The sequence below is a fragment of the Pseudopodoces humilis genome, chromosome 18 (assembly GCF_049639895.1).
Source record: "Pseudopodoces humilis isolate 2021_Gansu_Grassland_sample_001 chromosome 18, ASM4963989v1, whole genome shotgun sequence".
NCBI classification, from domain to species: domain Eukaryota; kingdom Metazoa; phylum Chordata; class Aves; order Passeriformes; family Paridae; genus Pseudopodoces; species Pseudopodoces humilis.
This window is the reverse complement of record NC_142217.1, coordinates 12,746,452-12,768,189: the sequence shown is the minus strand read 5'-3', so window position 1 is coordinate 12,768,189 and position 21,738 is coordinate 12,746,452. Positions and strand designations below refer to the sequence as shown.

General features: G+C 38.0%; 3 protein-coding genes across 6 annotated transcripts in view; 1 reads left to right on the top strand and 2 right to left on the bottom strand.

Annotated features, from left to right (window-relative positions):
* CHLSN (cholesin) overlaps positions 1-21,738 on the top strand; it is a 120,501-nt gene that overhangs the window by 12,255 nt on the left and 86,508 nt on the right. The window lies entirely within an intron of this gene.
* GPER1 (G protein-coupled estrogen receptor 1) lies at positions 2,012-6,092 on the bottom strand. The gene is made up of 3 exons (XM_005522990.3): positions 5,980-6,092; positions 5,296-5,441; positions 2,012-3,946 (listed from the first exon to the last, which is right to left on the bottom strand). Exon 3 carries the CDS (start codon positions 3,513-3,515, stop codon positions 2,442-2,444), a length of 1,074 nt encoding a protein of 357 aa, XP_005523047.1. The 5' UTR covers positions 3,516-3,946; positions 5,296-5,441; positions 5,980-6,092; the 3' UTR covers positions 2,012-2,441.
* LOC106628190 (uncharacterized) lies at positions 10,544-19,891 on the bottom strand. The gene is made up of 2 exons (XM_014252652.2): positions 19,695-19,891; positions 10,544-13,821 (listed from the first exon to the last, which is right to left on the bottom strand). Exon 2 carries the CDS (start codon positions 13,768-13,770, stop codon positions 12,754-12,756), a length of 1,017 nt encoding a protein of 338 aa, XP_014108127.2. The 5' UTR covers positions 13,771-13,821; positions 19,695-19,891; the 3' UTR covers positions 10,544-12,753.

The window sequence follows — 21,738 nt, the reverse complement described above, 5'->3', positions numbered from 1 at the left end:
ATGGATAAGCCATAGCAGTGAGTTACTGCAAGATGATGGTTTGTAGAAAGCATGTTTTGTACCCAAACACATGGAAGTTGTATGACATTTCTGTAAATATTACTTTGTACAGAGTTACTGTTTAAAAAAAAAAAAAGCTTTGGGAATAAGTGTGCAGTTTTTTCAGCTGGGAGAGTGCTTTGTATTTAAAGTAAGAAGTATGTTTAAATTTAGTAGTTCATGCATGAGCATCCTTCAAAGACTTTCTTGATGTGTGTTCTGCAGGAGCAGCAGAAAGGTTTCCACCATAGTCTTGATCAAAAATGTGATCCCTGTATTGGGAGGGGGGGAAAGGATCTTATTCCTAAAAAACCAAAAGAAGCAACAACTATGATTGGGAAAGTGTATTCCTGTAACCCCAAATAAGTTATTTATTCATGGCATGTGTTAGGATTGCACAAACCTAATAAATCTGTAAGCTCAAGATGTGTCTTACTCCTCAGAATTGCACTGCTAAGACAATTATCCCTTCCTTCAGCTGGGTGTTACCTGCAATAGCCATCTTTAATGGAGTGATTAATGTCTGTTGGCAGTCCAGGACCTGAGTAATTGTGGCTAATTCCAAAAAGGAAAATACTGAGGAAAAAGGGCTGTGTGTGATGCAGCACAACTGTGGGAGATGATTTGCCAAGTGGTTTTTAGCAACTTGTGCTATGCATGCATCTTTCTTGAGAGGAGACCTATTTGATGTTTTGCAGGGAGGATGGGACTAAACACATTTTTCATTAGACTGTGATTAGCAATCACTTGCAAATAATCTGCAGTTGCTTCAGACTCCACACTGCCCTTCCTGTTGGAGCTGCAGGAATATCCAGCTATCTATTTCAAATTCAGCCATCATCGTCTTGTGGCCTTTCTGTTTATAGGTCAAGTCTTTTGTGGCCAAAACTTCCACTAGGAAACTTGAGATATTTCTTGAGAAATATGAATGGAATCATCGTTTTCACTGTTTTCTTTATTGCTTTAGTAGCTTTAGTCATTGTTTTAAAGGTCTACATTTAAATATCTTTTAAAATCTGTTATTGTGCTAATTAATTAATATATGACATTTGAAAATAGGACAGAGCATCTTGCTCTCTGAGTTCTGGTGCTTCAGTCAATAAGCACAGAAGTGAAATGAGTTTGTTCACTTGAGAGATGCAGCAAGTGGTATTTTAATGATCTTGCATGCTAATCTCTAGGAACTTTATAGCTTCCTCTGAGCAAGTTCAGGAGTAACCTGTGCTAAACATCAACCAGATTTAAAACCCAATTATTTTCTAGAAGAAAAGAAACACTATTGTTTTCCAGTAAGTGGTGCTGTCATTTGTTTGCTTAGTATAATTAATCTTCAAATGATCAAAGCATCTTAAATATGTCTTACAATCTTGAAAGGCTGGGGGTTTCTGGAGGTGGGATGGGTGTGCACCAAGTTCAGATCTGATAATCACTAATCACACTCTCCATTACATATGTTCTTCCCTTCTAAAAATGGAGGTTTGTCACTTCATGAGCAATATCTGCACAATATTTGCAATATCTTTTGCAGAAAGTGATGCTTCCTTAAAAATCACAGCATTTTGTTCTGGAATGTGAAGAGATTTTGTGCAGTGTGCACTCAAATCTGAAGGCAGGTGTGAACGTACACGATGTTGGTGCACTGGCATTTTTGACAAAAAGGCCAATTATGTTTGTTCTGAGAGAGATCATCTGGGTCAATCCTTAAAAGACAGAATGAAGCACTGCATTTTGCTCCTGTGAAGTTCTTTGAGATGAGCACTATGGTTACAAATGATTTTGGTTTTGATCAAGTGCTGATGTAAACAGTAGATTACATTTAGGAGACAAAAACTCATCACTGTGTTTGATTATATTAAGATTAAAAACTTAATCATGGAAGACATGCTCGAATACAGTGACGATAGTACCATGTAGTTCCTGTAAGCAAAGTCATTTATCTTAACACGTTTGGGTGAAAAAAAATCAGTTTTCTACATCTCCACATCAATATGTTGTAATGATTTTTCTTCACTGTTACAGCAGCTTCATTATTTCAGTGGAAGTACCTTATATACACCAGCAAAGTATCATCTCTGATAATCAGATTACATCTAGAGTCTTCCTAAGTTGATAAAATTTTCTCTTATATTGTCATTCATACATGTATAATGCAAAATAAAGCTTCTTCAGTGCTCAGCTTTTAATAATCCTGTTCATAATTAAATATAAATCTGACTAAAACATATTCTTCTACATTAAAGTCTTGTCATAAAAACATTTTGACTATAAACCTTCAATACTCAATAGAGCGATACAATATATATATACACACACACAAATGCACTTTTTTTCTGTTAGTAGCAAGCATTTTGTTCACTATTTGCACAACTTCACAGTCATATGTTTTATACAGTGACACTACATCAGACCTCTGATTGCTCATTACTGTCAGGAATGACAGACGTTAAGGCAGCCTGACAGAAGCGATGCAGTGTTGACATTTTTGTTTTCTGTTCAATGTACAGTCGCAGTTTGTCTCTGAAGGTTTCCCCCAGAAAACTGTAAATTAAGGGGTTCAAGCAGCTATTGGAAAAAGCTGCTAGGTTCACAATATGTCCTGTTAAAGGATAATCGTGCCTGAAGGATGGGCTGTTTGAAGAGATGGGCTCGCTTTTCCTCTGGAGAAGCTGGACGCTAATGAAGACGTTTTCAGGGAGCCAGCAGATAAAGAAAACCAGGACAACAACAAAAATCATGCGCAGAGCCTTCTGTCGCCGCAGACGGAGACTCCTGTGCTTGTGTGCTTTTATAAGGACTCGAACAATTAATGAGTAACACAGACCGATGATCACAAAGGGGATAATAAACCCCAGGGTTATCTCTAGCCACTGGATTTCTTTTACATCTGCAAAACAAAAATAGACCTCTCCGGTGTGTTGTAAGTGCACGGCTGTAAATGGGACTAGAGCTGCCGAAATGGATGCCATCCATATGAGCCCGCAGCTCAGTCTAGCGTGCTGCATAGTGCGAAAGAGGTTGGACCTCATTACTTTGGCCAGGGCTAGGTATCTGTCAAAACTCATCCATGTCAGAAAGAAAATGCTGCTATACATGTTGATCTGAAGGAACAAAGACATAAAGGTACAAATGATGGTGATATCATAATACTTCTCGTCAAGATTAAACACCTCAATGAGAGAATCGGCCACTAGAATGAGATCAGCCACTGCCAGGTTTATGAAGTAAAGGTCTGGGATTGTCATTTTTTCCCGAAAGCTAATGTTGACAACCAATATCAGAATGTTTCCCACAAAACCAATAGGGAAAAGGAATATTGTGTAAAGGCACGATAAGAAAAGGCCAATAACATATTGTTGGTGTTCTGATTTATCAGCTAATCTAGAGGATATGCTTTCGTTACACAAATGGGATCCATTCAGGTTAAAAGTTGTGCTGTTACATATAACAGGTGATACTGAGGCAGAATAAGTTTCCATGGTTAAAATGTCTGCAGAAAAGGTATTAGTACTCACAGTTTGGTGGCAATACAAAGAAAATCAGATTTTTGGTTGGTTTCAACTGAATTCCTAGTAACCATTTTTGATTGGAATTTAAAAAGATACAGACTTTTGTATAGGAAATTAAAATGCTTTAAAAGTCAGATTAATTAGGCTTAAAACTGACTGAAATCTAATATTACAAATTGTGAATGTTTTAATTTGTTTTACAGGATACTATATACATTTTAAATGAGAGAATTTGCAGTTCCTGTATGCCTTAAGATCATATAGGAATCTTTTTACCATGGTGGTACTTGGGTAACTTTAATAAAAGCTTTTCAGCAACAGTGTTTCTTCATGCAAGCTGGAAGCCAGTGGAATTTTAGCTCCATTTGTTTTCTTTTAATAATCAATGAACATCCTTGGACCTGCAATTTGCAAATGGAAAATGATTAATCTCATATTCCAGCACTGTTCCATGTGCAGTTAGCTTCTGCTAACTTAACATCACAGCCGAGGTTGTAGGAAACATGTTCTATAACATAATATAAATGCAAAGTCTCACTTAAAAGAATTTAAATTTGTTCTAGATCAAAATACATTTTGAGGGCAGGTCTGTTAAAATTGTGTATGCCTGTCAGGGGTTCAGTATTAGAAGATGAAGAAATACAGAGAAATCAAATGAGTGAATTTAACCTAATAAAGAAAAAACCGTACATATATAGATATATGTTTATTCTATCAGCTTGTAAGGCTAATAAATAGCAGAGTCTTGGGCTGAGAAGGCAGCAGAGATGAAAAGCACTTGGTTCCTGCTGCTTTCAGTGGGAGGGAAAGGCAAATTTTAGAAATGAATGTAAGCAGCATATTGATTTACACCAACATTATTATACTCAATTTTTTTTTTCCCGTTGTGATTTATTATGTTTCACTGACTTCCGGGTAGTAATGGAAAATACCAGTTATTTGATTTGTTTACTTCTAAATGTTGAATGTTATGCACTTGAAGCATTGCTAGAAGTTTATTTAAAAAAAAAGAACCAAACAAAAGACACCCCAAACAAATAAAACAGCAAGAAAATTATAAACCAGTCTATTTTGTGTTAAGCTTTAAATATTTTGAATTGCTTTAATCTGCATCTTACTACCAAACCACTGATTTTTGTTTATATGAAAATATGTTCTTTAAATTGTTTGCTGATAAAATTCATGCACATTTCCACATTTTAATGACTTAAATCCTGCCTGTGTGCAATCCTGGGGACGAAAAAGCAGACCGACCACTAGCAAGTAGTGTTGGAGTATGACTAAAACTATTCTAACACTCTGAAATACAGCTCTGATTTTGCTTAAATGTATTCAAGTCATCAGAAATAGCTACAGATACCTAAATAAAGATATAGGTTCCAGAGCTTCGATTTCTCAATGAAATAGGCATAAGTTCCCAGTAGCTGTTGCTGTGTTTTGAATAATTTTAATAGTGTAAATCTTCATGCTAAAATATCCATATGAAATTACACTTATTAGAAGGTTCGGTGTCTGTTTCAGGAAGCTATGGAAGTCAGACATAAACTACTGTCTTTATGTAACAGCCTTTTATTTGTGAATAAGGCAGTAAAACAGATTTAAATACAATAAAAGATAAGTTAACAGCCTGAGCAATTGATTTTAAAAGGTCTGTCCGTGGTCAGATTTTAATTACGTCTGAATGGCCGCGGAAAGCCAAGCAATTAAAAGCATTACAGGTAACTATGTACTGTGAAACACTTTATTTTACCTTAATTCCATTTCTCCCGAGCTGATTTTGCTCCAGACAGCAGCAGGCTGCTCCTTGCTGGGTACACACGTAATGGATGTGCCAACTTCCACTGTCCTCTCGGTAAAAACTTGCATTTAGGTGTGCAGAGCTGCAGTGGATGCCACCTGTTGATGATTCAGCAGTAAAAACAAAAATCACGTAAAAGTCTATTCTGCTTTAAAACTTATTAAATAAAGGATCGTTTACAAGAGCAAAATGCAGATCTTGCTGCATGTTCTTGGCAATAAAACAAGCTTTATAGATTCCCAGGGTTGTTCTAATTTGTGTGCAGTTGAAGTGCTGCTGAACAGCCTTATAAGGCTAGAATTAACCCTGTTTCTGCTGGTTTCTTTTTTACTAGAACTACTCAAACGTCTTTTCTCTCGTATTTGTCAGTTTTATTTTGCCTAATGGTCATTGTGCTCTCTGCTTCTGTTGTTTTTTTAAGTTTTACATCCGTTCACATCTAGAGCTCAGCTGAGCAATAATTAAGATATTTATTTGCAAATTGCAATGAAGCATATTTTACATAGATATAAAGCAATTAATATTTGTGCTGTTTTTAAAAGCCTCTTGGCAATCTAAAGGGAAATAGATTGAAGACACCAAGCATCTCAGATGGGTCATTTGCTAAACAGATAAGATAAATTTCAGTTTTCCTACCTTCAAGTCGATCCCATTTTGCCTGTTAGTATTTAAATTTTCAGGTTTATGTTGTCATTCTCTTACTTCTTAGAATTGCTCAGCTCAAAATCACATGGATGAAATAAGCTTACCCTACAGAGAATGAGAAGCCTCAGTTTTGCATTAAACACCAGTGTTGCAGGTGGAGTTTTGCATTTCATCTGCAGGGGGTAAAAAAACCTACTTGACATTTCCAGTAACACCACCTACTGGTCGCTGGAATTCTTAGAACGGGAAGAAAGTCAGACCTTCCTCATAAAAGAGCAATATTTTATTTGTGGCAGTTGCTTTCTGTGGTTGTGTTGATCTGACACCTGAACGTTGGGTGCCGTGAGTGGCTTTGCTGTACGTGGATGCAGTATTCTGCTGCTGCTGGATTGAGATGAATGGGATCTCAGCATTTAGGACTTCAGGAAGACAATGTGACAGTTTCAGAAGTGTGCAGTAAGCAATTACCATGTCATTATAATAGATGTATGACACCAATTACAGTGGTCAAATATCTTTAGGTTACAAAGGATCTCACCTGTAGGAAAGTGAAGCAGAGGTTCTTTAGTTTGGGAGCAGAAGCCCTTTGCCTTCATTGAGGCAAATAATTGATTTGCTGTTTTTTCTGCAACACACTGTGCATAGGAACAGAGGATTTTGGCAGTGTTACTAAAATGTTTTTAAAGATCTTCTTGCATGATGGCTCTTCATAAATAGTTCTGGAATCAGTTATTATTTAGATTAAAAGAATGTTTATGCAGATTGATGCTGGTAATTTTTTTCTGAGCAGAAGATTTCCACTGTGTGTGGAAAGAAGTGTTTTAATACAGGGTGATTAGGACAGAGCCTAAAGTGTTTTGCTTTGAGATGTGTACAAATATGATTGCACTGTAGGACTGGAATATTGTAAATGTTAGAAAAATCTTGTGATACTAGCTTTGAAGGTCTTAATTTTTTACTGTCATGAAGGAACAGGATTAAAAAGAGTCTTTATTGTTGTTTGTTGATCATGTGGTTTTGCTGTACTTAGTTCTGTCCTTCAGAGCTTCCACTCATCTTGCAAGGGCCTGAAGGATTTTTTACTTTTCTTCATGTGTAACGTTCACTTCTGGATGTCCGATATTTGTTATTATGGGGGCCTGGATTTGATAATCAGCTGGTTTGTCTGTCCTTGCTTGTCTACCTGTGAATATCAGCTGATTTACTATTAAATTGTATAATTCTGAGTGATAATTTTCTTGTTTGAATTCATGGTAAGAAATGTGTCACTTTGCCATACTTCCAGAGTTGTAAGGAAATTCTCTTTCAAAATACCCATGAAGGGGCTGTTTTCTGTGCTAGAGGAACTGTGAGGCTTAGGAGGTCATATTTGGTGTTGTGGTAATTGTGTACTATTATACTGTAATTAATGGGTTCTGTATTAATTTTATGAGATGATCGTGCGAATCCTCTGAATCCCATTTCCTAAAACAGATCACAGCATTTTCAGCGCCTTGTTTATGCAGTCAAATTATTGTTACTGATTAGTCTGTGTTAATCTCACTGTTTGTCATTTCCATATTCCATAAAATGCTTCAAAGTAATTTTAGCAGTTGCTGAACGTTGTACTTTAGCATTTTTCCTGTCAGTGACAGGTATTTCAGAGGACTTTACAGTGACTGCCTTCATGTTGTGACAGTATTGAGTCTTGAGGCTCCACCTGTCTTACCTTACTGTGATTGTTGCTGAGGACATGTGTGAAAGCAACTGGTGCACTCACATTTGTATAATCTCAGACCTCAGTAATCCAGCATTTGAAATTTTCCTGGTTTATTTTTATGTAGCACTCGATGTGCAAAGCTCTGTAAATACCTCAGTAAACACATCAACACCAGAGAGTCTTTCAGGAGCACTGGTGTAGTTGTGATGTACTTCAGTGCACCAAGAGGCTGAATCTGGGGTATAATAGAAGATACTCTGTGTAATTTAGCAGACTTCAACATATGTGCCTGTTGCTGTGCTGCTAAAAGGTGGCAGCTGAGGAGAAGGAAAGTGGGAGGTTGTGAGTATGGGAGAGAACATCATTGAGAGGTCTGATGCATCACATCTTGTGCTAGCACTCTGTGGCAGCCTCTCCAGCTGGATAGGCCCTCTAAGATGCAAGAGACTCTTGGTTCTGTTAGAAGTATGGAATTGTTTTGGGCATGAAGCTGTTGAGTACTGGAGAAATTAATCAGGGCAAGGGTATAGAAAGCTGAAGAAAGTAAGGCACTGTATTGCATGGAGGGGGAAGGAGACATAAATTAAAATTGTATTGGAATGCTTACACTGTAAGACAACCCTTTGCAGAAGAAATAAGATTTGTGTAGAAATCTCTACTGGAACTATCTCTAGAGGAAATATGGATGCTGTTGTACTGTTCACAAGGTTTTCCAGGTAGACTGATGTCCAGATTCTTTCTCACCTTTTTCAACCACTGAATGAAATTAGCATCCATTACCCTGCTCTAGAGCACCCTCATACTTTATCCTGTCCAGCCTCAGTAGCAAATAATCTTTCTTGCAAATAATCAAACTTAGTTTGAGCTGGAATTAATTGTTTCTGTGCCTTCAGAAAACCTTGGATATGGAGTGTATTTTGTGTATTTAGGCTTTTTGGTTGCCAGTAATTCTGAGAATGCATTTTTCTTACTAAAAATAATTTTTTAAAGTTCAGCCTTTTCCTTTTTCAGGGACAACACCCATTCAAACCCATTCAAACTATTCTGGTAAAACTTCTTTATTTTTCTTAAAGCATATATTGCAAAACCCCTGAGGGATAATCTAAAAATTTCACTGAATGGGGCTACAGAATGTTGTCTAGTGAAAGATCACAGAATCCTAGAATGGTTTGGGTTGGAAAAAAGTTGAAAGACCATGTAGATCCAAGCCCTCTGCCAATGAGCAGGGACACCTTCCACTAAATCAGGTTGCTCAAAGCCCCATCACAGGACTTCAGGCTCTATTCAAATGCTATTTAATTTTTTTTTTTTTTGCAAAACTTCAATAATTTTTATTTTAGTGGCTGAGTCTGGCAGTCCTTTGCTGGACACTTTGTACCATGGAAGTGAAATGCGTTCTTTCATTCTGTGCATTAGTGAATTTATTTGTAGTGCAACATAGATGGTGGACACATTATATAGAGTACTTACTTTGGCTGAATTGCTTGAGTTTTCACCCTGCCCCAAATCTTCTGCAGCTGCCTCAAAATCAAGATAAATAATACTAGTGCCCTTTCAGTGTCTTTAATATTAGAATGTAACCAAGGGCAGGCTTAGAAATACCCGTAGGGATGTAGCAGCTCGAGTTGTGATTCAAGTGTGCACATCCAGTCTCTAGCTCAAATGTTGTTAATGGGATCAGATCAAGTTTGAGCCAGCTGGTTCAGTAACAATGAGTCCTGAGTTCTTTCCCAAAATGTGTTACCAACTCAAGAAATTCAAGCTTTAACTTCAGCAGCCTGATCATTTCTCTTCTTCTACTGAAGAAAGTGGTTTTTTCAAATGCCAAGCAAAGTTGTGGAAAGCTACAAATATTATCAAGACAGAAGTAAAATATTCTTCTTTGAACTTTCCAGTATATCCCTTCAGTTAATTTTGACAGCCTGCCTATAAAAATACATGCTGTATTTCTTCTGGAACATACTGTTCACAACTGGGTGAAGCCTGGGAGAAGTAAGGGTTCAACTGAGCTGCTGCTTGCATAAGGGGAAAAAAATCTCAGAGCATGGAGATTTTATTTTGTTCTTGAAAATATTCTTTAGAATATTAATTATTTAAAAATTATTACTTTTAATCTTAGCTAAAGCTGCTTTTTCTCTCATATCAGACTATATTAGAAGGATTTTGGGGAACTGCTTGTGTTCCTTCCCTGTTGCACATGAGGGTGTTTGCTCTCATATTCTAGCTGGATGCAAGTAGATTTTCTCTAGAGCCACATGTCCTGAACTTTAATGTAAGCTCTGACTTTATCAATAATAATTCTGTGAAAACATTTCTGTGTTGCTAAAATTCATCCTCATAACTATTTGAGTTACTGTTTTGCATTTTTCAACCTCTTCCCTCCTTTTTACCTTTGTTTTCTCGTATTCACTTGCAAAGTCTTTTCATTGTACAGAGAGATTTCTTCATGGCAATATAACCAGCCATCCAGAAAATACTCGGGTTTTTTTCACAAGGACAGGGAGGAGATCACAGTACATGTACTCCTATCTCACAGGTGACAGCCAGCAGCTTTACCCAGGGGTGTTCACAGCCTCACACACAGTTGTTCAGTCTGACAAGGTGTACTCACTCTCAGATCCTACATCTGGCAGTAGGTCCCTACAGGTTTTTATTGTCTGTGAAACTTGGGTATGGCTCTGCTCTAGCTGTGTTCTCTGCTGAGAGTATCATGAAGCACTTTCCTGCCCTGCTCAGCCTTGTGGCTCCTCACAGGTGTGTTACTGGCATTCTCTCACCATCAGACCATTTTCCAGGTCCCAGCCAACTTTTACTGGCTCCATTTTCTTTTAGGCACCTTTCAAAGTAACTCAGGACTCAGAAACAACACAATATTTATTCTTTCATCCTTAAATATAAAATGTATGGAAGCTGTAAATAAAGTAGAATCATTTGCACATAATTCCCGTACTACAAAATACCCTCCTTAATCCACAGTGCAGCTGAAACTTGGACTTTCTGAGCTGGGATAAACAGCTTGCATCTTCTGACATATTCTTTCACTCAGTCTGTCAGCTTTTTCACTGATGTACAGCTCTTACAACTCATCTCTTCAGACTTCTTTCTGCATGGCTGATCTTTGGTCTGTGTTGTTTAATCTCCTTCTTCTCAGGTGCAAAACAAAACCTGATGCCATCTGAGAATTCTTTTCACAAGTATAAAATTGGCTCTTGTGTTCAAAGAGATGATTCTTATCTACGTACTTCCTTTCTGACCACGTTCTATAATGATCTGTTTATATGTAGAGTTCTTTAATTATCCATCTGTTCATGCTGGCAGCAGAACAAAATTGAGCAGGGGAACAGGCTGACACAATGTAATGCAGACATCTTACCAGCTGATTTTTACATCTTGCGGAAATGTTGGTCCTTACAGTCATAGTGGGATTACACATTGCCCTTTATTTGCATGTGATACAGTCATGGTCCATACGTTCCAGGATTCGGATGTCCAAGACTAGATCCATATCTCTAGATACTTGATCTATATTCCATATGATTGTTATTCTTCCATTTCTGCACTTGGCTGTTGTCTTGTGAAAGATGTTCATCTTGATCAATCCGTTCCTGCTTTTCCATCTTAGGCAGCCCATGCTGATTTACACCAGCTCCCCACACAAATCTGCACCCCATCAGGAAGATCTTTCAAAGGATATAATTGCAAAAAAACCCTCTCAGTTCCTTTAGCACCCGGGTTTCATACAAAGGCACTGATTTAATCGTCAAAATAGCTTTTCTCGGAACTCTTCAAGTTACTTCCTCATCGCAGTGCTGTATTTTTATAACTTTGCTATCTAAGACTACGTCCTTATCCAAGTTTTAGTACAATTCTGCGCTTTTCCTGTTTCCATGTTCTCCACCTTTCTAAGAGGATGAAGCTGAAGCAAATGCCTAATGTGGCTCCTGGCCAGATTTGGTGGCAGTAACAATGCTCAAAGCAAGCATTTACAGCTCTGCACCTCCATCTCAGCCTGCATCAGCTACTGATCCTGCAGGGCTTCATCCAAACTCCTGCACCACAGCTGTTTTATTCTAATTCACATTTTTTCCCCTCTTTTTGCACCATTTGCCCATCAACTCTCATCTAAATGCACAATGCTTCTATCTTGTCTCCAGCAGAGCCTTGATTCCAGTTAGGAACTGGGGCTTGGTTTTTGTTTGCCTTCTTAAAAATACACCTCAGTTCATCTGTTCTGGGCTGGCTTTTCTCTGTTTTTCAGTTAGTGTATTACTGAATACTGTGTGACTCTTCCAATGACTTCTTACTTCTGAATGAACTCATCAGGAATGGCTTAAATCAATAATTGTGTAAGTCTAAATGCAAAGTGGAAGCTGAGAGTACATTAACAAAAGGCTTTCATTCTTGCACAAAGTTTTAATTAGCCATCCTGTTGATCTTTCCAGTTCAGTGCCTCACAAAGGACCCAAAGCTTTTCTTTATGGACCCGTGTTTCCATTAATTTGATTTTTTTTTTTTCATTCTTTTTTTTTGGTATAGGAATTCAGACAAAAAAATTCACTGCTGCTGCCACTGGAATTATATATACCAGTTATATACTGGTGTTACAGAAATAAGTAGTTTGAAGGGTAAGAAGTCAAAGGAGGAAGCACACCTGAGAAAATGCTCTGACTGTGGATTTTGACCTTTTTTCACTGTTGCTTTTTGCCACATTTTTGTTTGCAGCTCTGCTAGGGCACTGATATTATTACAGAAGCACAGCTCTATGGCAACAGTACTCATCTTTCTACATGACTTAAAAGAAATGCTTGCAGTTAACCAGATGATTTAAATATATATATATATGAAAAAAACCCCAAACAGCCCCAGACCCTGGAAGGTTTCTCACAGATCACTGTAAGTACTAGAACTGACCATCTTTTTTCTTCCAGTACTGCTAGCTGTAAGATAGGCCAGGTTTGGGTTCTAAAGAAGGAACAATTGCCCTTTTTTTGAGGAAGTGAAAAACCAAACCAAAACCCACAAGCTAAAAAGCAAAGTGGATTGACAGTTGTCTAGAAGAGCAGGTATTACTGAGACCCACTTTGATGGGTCGTGGCTGTCTCTGCTATTTCAAGGTGATTGTTGGCACGGGTTTTCCTTCGGCACTTCTGCATGACTTTAAGTACTTCATCCTTGCATGGTTTATGAAAACAAAGTATAACTACCAAACTAGCACAGCTCTCACAGAATAACACTATTTCTGCAATGTTCATCACAAGCTCGTTCTTTGTAGTTCCAATGCTCCTCTGTAGTTTCAGGGTTGTCCTGAAGAGAATCATGACATTATAAAACAGGCGGCAAATAAATATTGTCACGCTGATCACATACACAGCGAGGTGAGCGCGGATGTGCTGCTGCAAGGCTGGAGCTCCAGCAGGTGCTTCTTTAGCCCACAGAACAGTAAAACAGAGGATCTGGAGTAATGATGGAATCCCAAACCCAAAGGTGAATTTAACAATCTCGTATTCAGGCCACGCAAATAACGGATCCAGCTGGCAGTGTGCTTTCAGCTGATAGTTATCAGTGCCAACCAGCACTGCCTCCGTCAGAGACAAACAGAAGGTGTATGCGAGTACAAGCCCAACACACAGGATGGGTCTTTGGGTGGCTTTGCAGAGAGCAGTCCATGGTGGAAATCTCTCCAGTAATAGTGTGAGGAGTGTCAAAATGAAAACATACTGAGAATTGAAATAAGCAAAGTTGAAAAAAAATGACAGTACGCTACAGGTGAGGTGGGTTGTTATTAAATAGTCAGGTCTAGTGATGACAGTAAAGGATAAAAAAACCATTATGATATTGCTGATGGTGAAGTGTAGCAGAAGTAAGTCCAAGCTTGTTCTTTTGTTCTGCAAATGATTCTTTATGAAAATGATCATAATACATATGCTGGCTATTAATCCTGTGGGTACAAAAAAGGCAATGTAACAGTGCATAAGTCTGGATATGATGTTTTGAGAAGCTATGACAGCTTCGATTTCTTCTGGGGAGGTGAAAGGCTGGCTTTTGCTTGGGTAGCTGATCCACGTCATGTTGTGAGAAGTCATCTTTCTCTCCACACTGTGCTTATTTCCTGCTCAGTGGTGTTTGAAACTGAACTGGAAAAGGAAGGTGAAACAAGTTTTAAAGTACAGTTTTAATGCCTGTTTTTGCAATGAATATATTATGTGCAGTCAGGCGTATGAACCATTTGTTCAGAATAAATGCAGTAATTTCTTGGTGGATTTTACACTCCTGTGTTACTACCCAAGTTAGCTTGAAATTATTTTTAACCAGAGAAATCTGCCCTTTAATTTTTCATGTGGTTTCTGCTCTTACCACTGCCCCCTTTCCCTCACTTGCTGCAGCTCAGCTTTGTGGGCAGCCAGGAGCCAGCACTCTGATGTTGCCTGTGGAATAGATGGAACACTGGCTGTTCAGTGGGTGAGGAAGGAGCTGGCACTGTTTAGGTGGAGCTGCTTTTCCTCCCCATCTCGCCAAAAAAGGCCAAGGCGGTTTGCAGGGCAATCCAGTGTGTGGGCAGCAGCTGCAGCCACAAAAAGCTCCTCTGTCCTGTCACAAGGGTGGGAATTTTGTATCATTTGAACCCAGCTGCAATCTCACACCACATACTGAAGAAAATGCAAAGATAATCACAATATGAGGCACGAGCCACATTCCTTTCTTTGTTTTAGTTTTGCTTCCTTTCTGTTCTGAAAAAAAGCCTTTCATAACTGCAGTCTGTACTGAGGAGCCCGTCTAAAATTAATGAGAGTGTTTAAGAACTGTTATGAACAAACTGCTTTTATACTAAAACATCCTTATACATTAATAACACTGTCAGTTCTTAGATGTAGCTGTTGCATAAAACAGCAAAAAATAATGCTTTCCTGAATGCTCAACTTTGAGAAAACGGTTACTGGTGCATTATAAACCTGTTGATAAAGTTTTAGCAAGGACCATTTATTACAGCTGCATTATAAATTCCTGGAAATAGGGAATTTTGAGAGTAATATGGATAGGCTGGTAGCTATAATGACTCTGTGATATGTTGATATAATGATTTTGTTACTGTATAAATGCTTGGAGGCTCCTTTTTTTTTTCTGACAAAAAGCTTTTATGAGATCATAATATGTACTCGTGAAAAACTGTAATGGATATGGATATATAAATTTTCCAGACCACCTAAAAGCATAATTAGCTTAATTTCTAAGAGGAAATTTCTGTGCACCTCGTACTGATTGATACAGAAAATAATACTTTTTTTAGTTGCAAAGAATAAATATACTTAAACATGAGATAATGAACCCACTATTCCTAATTAATTTGGAACGTCTGATTAAAGATGTTCCTCAGCCCTGGAAAAAGGTTAAACAAACAGGCTTTTTTACAGAGTAAAGTGTTTTCTGAGAAAAAAGATCTTCTTTGTTCACAAAGATTCCAATTTTGGGTTAGACTGTGATGTTTTTACTTTGTTCTGTTTTACCTAAAGCTGGTCTGAACAAGCAGGCAAAGACAGGACCATGGAGTTCTCCTTACAGAAGTTTCTATAAGTCACAGTGGCAAGAAGCTGCATACTGAGTTGTACATAATGCCTTTTCCATAAGGGGATTCTAGTGATGTTAACTCTTAGAATGAAAGTAATGTTAAATTGGTGAAAATTCATAGAGATGCATTAATGTTTTTAAGCAGTGCTCATTATAGATAAGTCAGTGTCTTAATACTGTTTGACAGTTAATTTATGGTTGTTACCTCTGACACTACTTCACATTTCTGATATTTCTAATCTCTCCTCAAAATTAGAATTCTAATACTGGTTTTAATTAGAAAAGTTGACTTATCAAAGTGGCTTTGATTAAATGTGTATATAATCTTACATAATTATAATTTCATTTATAGAAAAGCAGGGAGTTATGTTTTGATTCAACAGTGTTCTTTGTCACTTTTTAAAGGCAGAGTTTCTTCCTTTGTAGAGAAGGTTATTTTCAGGAAGGACTGATGCACACAGGGAAGATGTTTTGTGTTACAGGTGGTCTTGCAGGAGGGAAAATTGGCTGGTCAGACTGTTCCAGCCTCTGAGCTGGGGTGCACCATGCAGGAAAGAATTGATGGGCAAAACATGCAGAAGTGTCTGAAGCAAGTTAAGAGTCAATATAATTTTGAAGCTTAAAAGTAGTTTATTAAATATGAGCAATTCTTGTGTGTGAAACTTTAACTTCTACAATTAATTTCTTAAATACTTGGGAGGAATCTCAAGAATGAAGGAAACTGTAAGTCAAATTTTGATCTTTTGTTAGAAGAGGGATTTGAAACTTAATCTGGTGAAGGATTGTGTCCAACAGAAACTCTGTTATCATCCCATACTGTGGATTCAAGGTTAGGAAATATTTACATTTAGAGCTGTTCCACCAGAGCCTACAGTGTTACCTGCAAATTCCATCAGGACTTTTGCAGGGCTGAATGGAAGAATTCAGTTCTGGTACTGTGAGCATCTCCATTATCTTCTCAACAGCTTTTATGGGCCAACTAACTGTGCTCACTGTCCTTGCAAAGAATCTTCGAATAATTTAGCAACATTCAGTTTTTCTGGTAACATCATTGCACAGGAAACAAAGGATGTAGTTTGGGGTTTCACAGGAAATCATATGGAAACATTATATCAAATTACAGGGGCAAAAAAAAGGTGCCAAAACATGAATGAATTTGCTCAGGACCTGGCCTTGGTACTGATACTGGGTTAAATGATGACCATAGCAACATATTTTTAATTTTATTTAAATACTCTTTGGGTATTTAAGACAAAGTAAGGCTTAATGCAGCATATTCCAGTAACTGCATCTTACTGTGCAAGCAAGTGCATCATCTTGGTTCTCTTCCTGTGCCCACCTGCATGCACATGTGGTCTGTTATTGATAACCTAGTGTCAGGCAGAGGCTAAGGATGTGTTTTGTCCTCATTTGGTGTCAAGATGGATGCTTGAAACAGTTTCAGTTGTAACCACAGACATGAATATTATTGTTAAATAATTAATATCGATGCTTCCTCTCCATTGAAATACTATTATTCTCACCTAAGTGTATGTCTTTTAAATTACCTCATCTGAGGAAGGAGTTAAACTAAACAAAAGGAATCTCTTCAGCCTAGAATCAACATGCTCACTTCAGGGAAATAACAGTGCAACCATATATTTATAATTATAATCTGTGTAAATATTAGAATTCTGAGCTAGGGAAAAATGTTTAGGTATGCTGCTTTAAAGGGAATCACCTTAGGATTCCCACACAAACAAAATTTTACCAAAAGAGCAAGCTGTTTGCAGCTTTTCTGTGGCTAGTCACTGTGAATATAATTCTTATTTGAATTCAATGAAGTGTTTATTACAGAAGAAGAAATATCTCTTAGCAGTTTGTAGCCAATTCTGAAATATTTTTAGTTTTTCAAGCAAGATTAAAGTCAATGCTGTAGTTATTATCTTTCCCCCTTAAATTATTCCTAGAAGCTTAAAAGAATCACAGTGATAATGTAAAGGACTCTTCATATTTGGTTCTGGTGTCTCACTGTAAAAAAGAGCAATTTGGGGCTGAGATTGTGGTAGGAAAGGCTCGTGTGCAGGGGGTGCCATCAGACATGGCCAGTTCTTCCTCCAAGCTGGAACACACGTGCATTCTCTCCAAAAGGGTCACACCTACCTGTATATTTCTGACCTTCTGCCAATCTTAATTTTTTTTTTTTTTTATTTTTTAATACTTTGTCTCTTCATAATTATTTCAGTGAAATTTGAGGATGCATAGCGCTTTCCAGGAGTCCAAAAAAGATACAAGCTGTGTCCAAGATGCATTGTTACCCACCTCATGAAGTGGCTGCATTAGGGTTTTCAAGCTGGGGTTATAAATCCAGCCCAGAACAGCCTGAGTTCCTTGCAGCCCCTGCAGTTGATGGATTGGGAACAGTCCCAGATGGCACAACCTCTCTGTACATTTGTTTACATCACAGTGACTAGCTGTAGAGATTCCTGTAAGGTGCTCATCTATCACGTAAAGCAGCTCTTAGAAATTCTCTTTCCACTTTTAAAACATTCCCAAAGTATCAAGTTCATGCTTAGAATAACAATGGGATGAAGGAGCTCACAACTTCTGCTATAATAGTATTGATGTTTGCAAATTTTTACAGACTTCTGGTAGTACTAATTTAATTTAATTTAAAATAAAAATATATGTTCCATGGGAGCAGCAGAGGGTGGCTTATTTCTCACATGATGTCTTATTGCAGAATATTCCTACAGTTGGCTGTGTGGTTTTTTTTCAAAATACTTAGAGTTTCTATCATAAAAAAAAATAGGGAATTTATTATGTCATTTTCCTCTGCTGTGCGAAGACCTGGTGTTCCCTCAGATCTTGTCTGGTTCTTGATTTACTGCAGGGACATTTTTTTTTTTATTTTTTTTTTCCAAATGCACGTAATGTTTATGCTCTGCTGTGGTGTGGGTGGAGGGGCTGACAGCAGCACACAAGTCCTCTACTCTTTTAGTGGAATTTGTCAGCTTACCCTGCAAACACCTCCAGACCTGATTTTTTTTTTTTTTTTTCTCTTACAACATCCTATGACATGAACTGACTTTTTTATTTCCATTTAGTCACGGTAACTATGGCAGAAGCCAGGTCTATTAGTTACTGAGGGAAATCTGCAATATGCTACTTGGTTTGTCTTTGTGTCTTTGTTCCAGTATTTTGTCCCATTATCTCAGGTCCCCCTTACTTTAATTTACCATCAGTCACAAATCCTTCCTTAACTTCATGTGGCCTCACTTTTTTCTTGGATTTTTTTTCCTCTTTCTATCCCTGTTTCCACCCTATAATTCAGCAGTTAAAGCAAATATGTTTGATTTTCACTTTCTGAAGCACGGTGGATACATTCCCCTTCACTTCCAACACAGTGAGCACAGTGTTCAGAAAGCAGTTTAAAAATAGCAAGTTGTGAAAGGACTTTCAGTGCTGAGGGGACCTAGTCCCTAAAATTCCATTGGCTTTGGGTTCCCTGTCCTCACTTTAATGTTTAAATTTTGCAAAAGGGGAGCTTGGTTTCAAGGAGACTTGTGTTTATTTAAAGTCTGGAAGGAAGAGCTCCTAAACCAGGGGAGTTTCTCCCTTGGCAGCCAGAACTCTTCCTCTGTAAAAGGTTTGGTAGGGCAGTCTTTCTGCATTCTGTCACCAGCCTTTGGAAGGAAAATATTCCTTCATCCAGTCATAAAGCAATACACATTGCTTGTGAAACTCTGCTCTTGGTAGGGCTGTCCTGCATCGACTTAAGAGAACACGTGATCTGGAGGGAGATGTCCTTTCTGATCACACTACATCTGCCAAGTTAAAAGATGGGGGGAGGCTTGCAGTATATGAGACTAAAATGTGAAATACTATATTCATCTTTCTTGTAAGAGCTCAATTCCTACTCTTGGGCAAGTATTTGAAGTTGTAAGGACTTAAGAACTCGTACCCTTAACTTATTGAAAAGTAGCAGTTCCTGAGAAACCGAAAGCTTTTGTTTTTACTTTTCTAGAATATAAAGGAACTAACAGTAACTTAAACATAATCCCTGAACTGCATCACCGATGTTTCCTGCCCTATACAATGCCTGTAGTGGGGTTATCTGACAATGTCCATCCTTTAAAAGACTGGTTTTAGGCAACGGTTGGAGTTGTTTGTCCACACCACTGAACAGTATTTCATCATCCACCTCCCATTGGTTCAACGGGAGTGAAGTACTTACTGGAAAAGTCTTCACATTTTCTCTACTTAATGCCCAGCTTCATCACAAATTTCAGTCATTATACATTTCTGCTTTCTGAGGACCTTTCCCAGATACAGTATTTTACTTTGTGTAGTTCAAACATTGCTAAAAAAGGGAAAACTAAAAACTTTTAATTACAACCTTAGCTTCACTATTTGAGCCTCTTGAATAAAACATTGCATATTCAAAGTAATATAAAACACTTACCTTTTCAAGGAATTGTTCCACAGAAACAACAGGCTGAACCTTTCACTGAGAAATGTCAGATGAAATTATTGTTTGGAGCTTATAGCCCTTTCTATTTCTGTAGAAAGCAGAGTGTGTATATTACAATAACTTCTTCAGCTGCTGTGCATCACGGTGAAAAATCCAGGCGCTTGCTGACTAAAAAACATGCAGTTCTGTAAGGGAAACAGGAACTTAGCTGAAGTCATTCAAACCATACACGTTGCATGTTTAGCAAACCTATGGTTTCATCATCATGTGACTTTAAAGTTCAGATTCTCCTCTGCAATGAGATATTTTAGAACAGAAAACTAGTGTTTGTCTCTGCCATTTCTAAGTGTGTGAGGCCATCCAGTGGATTTTTTTTTCCTGTTCATGAAGTAATCCTACGCTCACTGGCCAGCCTTTGCAATTACATTTTTTCCCAGTGCGCTGTTTGAAGTGCTAGAGGTCTAGAAAAGGAAAAGCCTGTGGAATAAATACCACACCACACCCTTTGCTTAATACAACAAAAGCTCAACACAAAGCAGGGCATGTCAAACCATTAAGATCCCTGCATTAAAATAGGTGTACCTCTATTTTTCCAAGGGTCCTGGCTCTTGGGGTATTCCTATTATTGTATAAATGCAAATAATTATTTTTCCAGATGCTCTGCAATGGCCATGAGGTGTTAAAAGACAAGACTTTGAGTGTGAAGGAGGTTTTGGGTCTGGCTCAGCATCAGTCAGTGACTATGTTGAATAGTGTTCTTAAAACCTCAGACATAAATAAGCAAGAAAGGGTTGGCTCATGATTTTTTTTTAGTGCAGCCCATCTGTCTGGGATGTATCAGTAACATCATGTTTTCTTACACCAGCTCATGGGGAAGGGCATTTCTGTTGTAATCTTTCAGTAACCTGCAGTGGCTTTTGTGGGTTGAGAGGGTAGTTTGTGACCAGTGTAGCAGCACTCTGTTTTCATGACTTGCTACCTGTTGAATTTAGAGGCTCACTGAAAACCACACGGGAACTGCCAGAACGCTTTAAAGAAATGAAATAAGACAAATGTGTATGAGTCTAAATTGCAAAATCAGAATTGTGGATTACCTGGAGAAGATATTTTAGACTCAGTCTACATTTTCATCTGATGGTTGGCACTACAGATCGAAATAATCCCTTGAGATTAGAGGTATGCTGGATGGAGGGTCTTGGGTTGCAGCAGTAGCTCAGAAACATTTCAGTTCTCAGGTTGAAGGTTCACATTCTTTGTGAAGTAACTGTCCTCCAGAGCAGTTCTTCAGTAGTTCAGGGGCTCTGTGAAATGTGATTTCCAATGAGCTTTATTCAGAATACCATAATTCACACAGAGCCTTTGATCATTATATGTAGCAGTTTGTTGGTCTGGGTAGGTTGTTTATTGTTTCCCTTTTATTTACAGTAGTTCCTCCAAACTGTTACAGAAAACCTTGGACAATGTGGCAGTGTAGTGCAGCTGTTTTGTATGTAGCATTCCCTGTGAGCTGTACCCTAATCAGGCTCATTCTGTTGCCATTAAATTCTTACAATGAAGAATGGTAAAGAAAAAATATGCATTGTCATTACATACGAATCAGGTGATTCTTTTATTTTTCTATTGGTTTTACAGTAAAGATGCAAATTTCAAGTGTCACCTTATTCTTTCTAGGACTGAGGGCTATGCAGAGAGCACACCAGACTATGTAGGCATAGTGAAATGATTGTTTTTGGAATTACAGAAAAATTTCAGGAAGGTTTTGGTCATCAGCTTAACTTTTCAGCTTCCAGAATGGATCACTTGTGCACTCGAGGCAATGCTGAACAGTTGCAACGTGGTTTTGTTGCTGTACTTTCCACTGAAGTGCTTTGAATAGGCCTGTTATTGATAACCTTGGGCCCTGCTGGAGATGGGGGGATACTAAAATTATTTCTTGGCTGAGGACCAGGAGCAAACTGCTGTAGTCTCCTTGGATTTGCCTTGGGTGGGTGTACACAAGGATATCAGGCTGTGCCCTTGGTGTTTATTAGTAAAA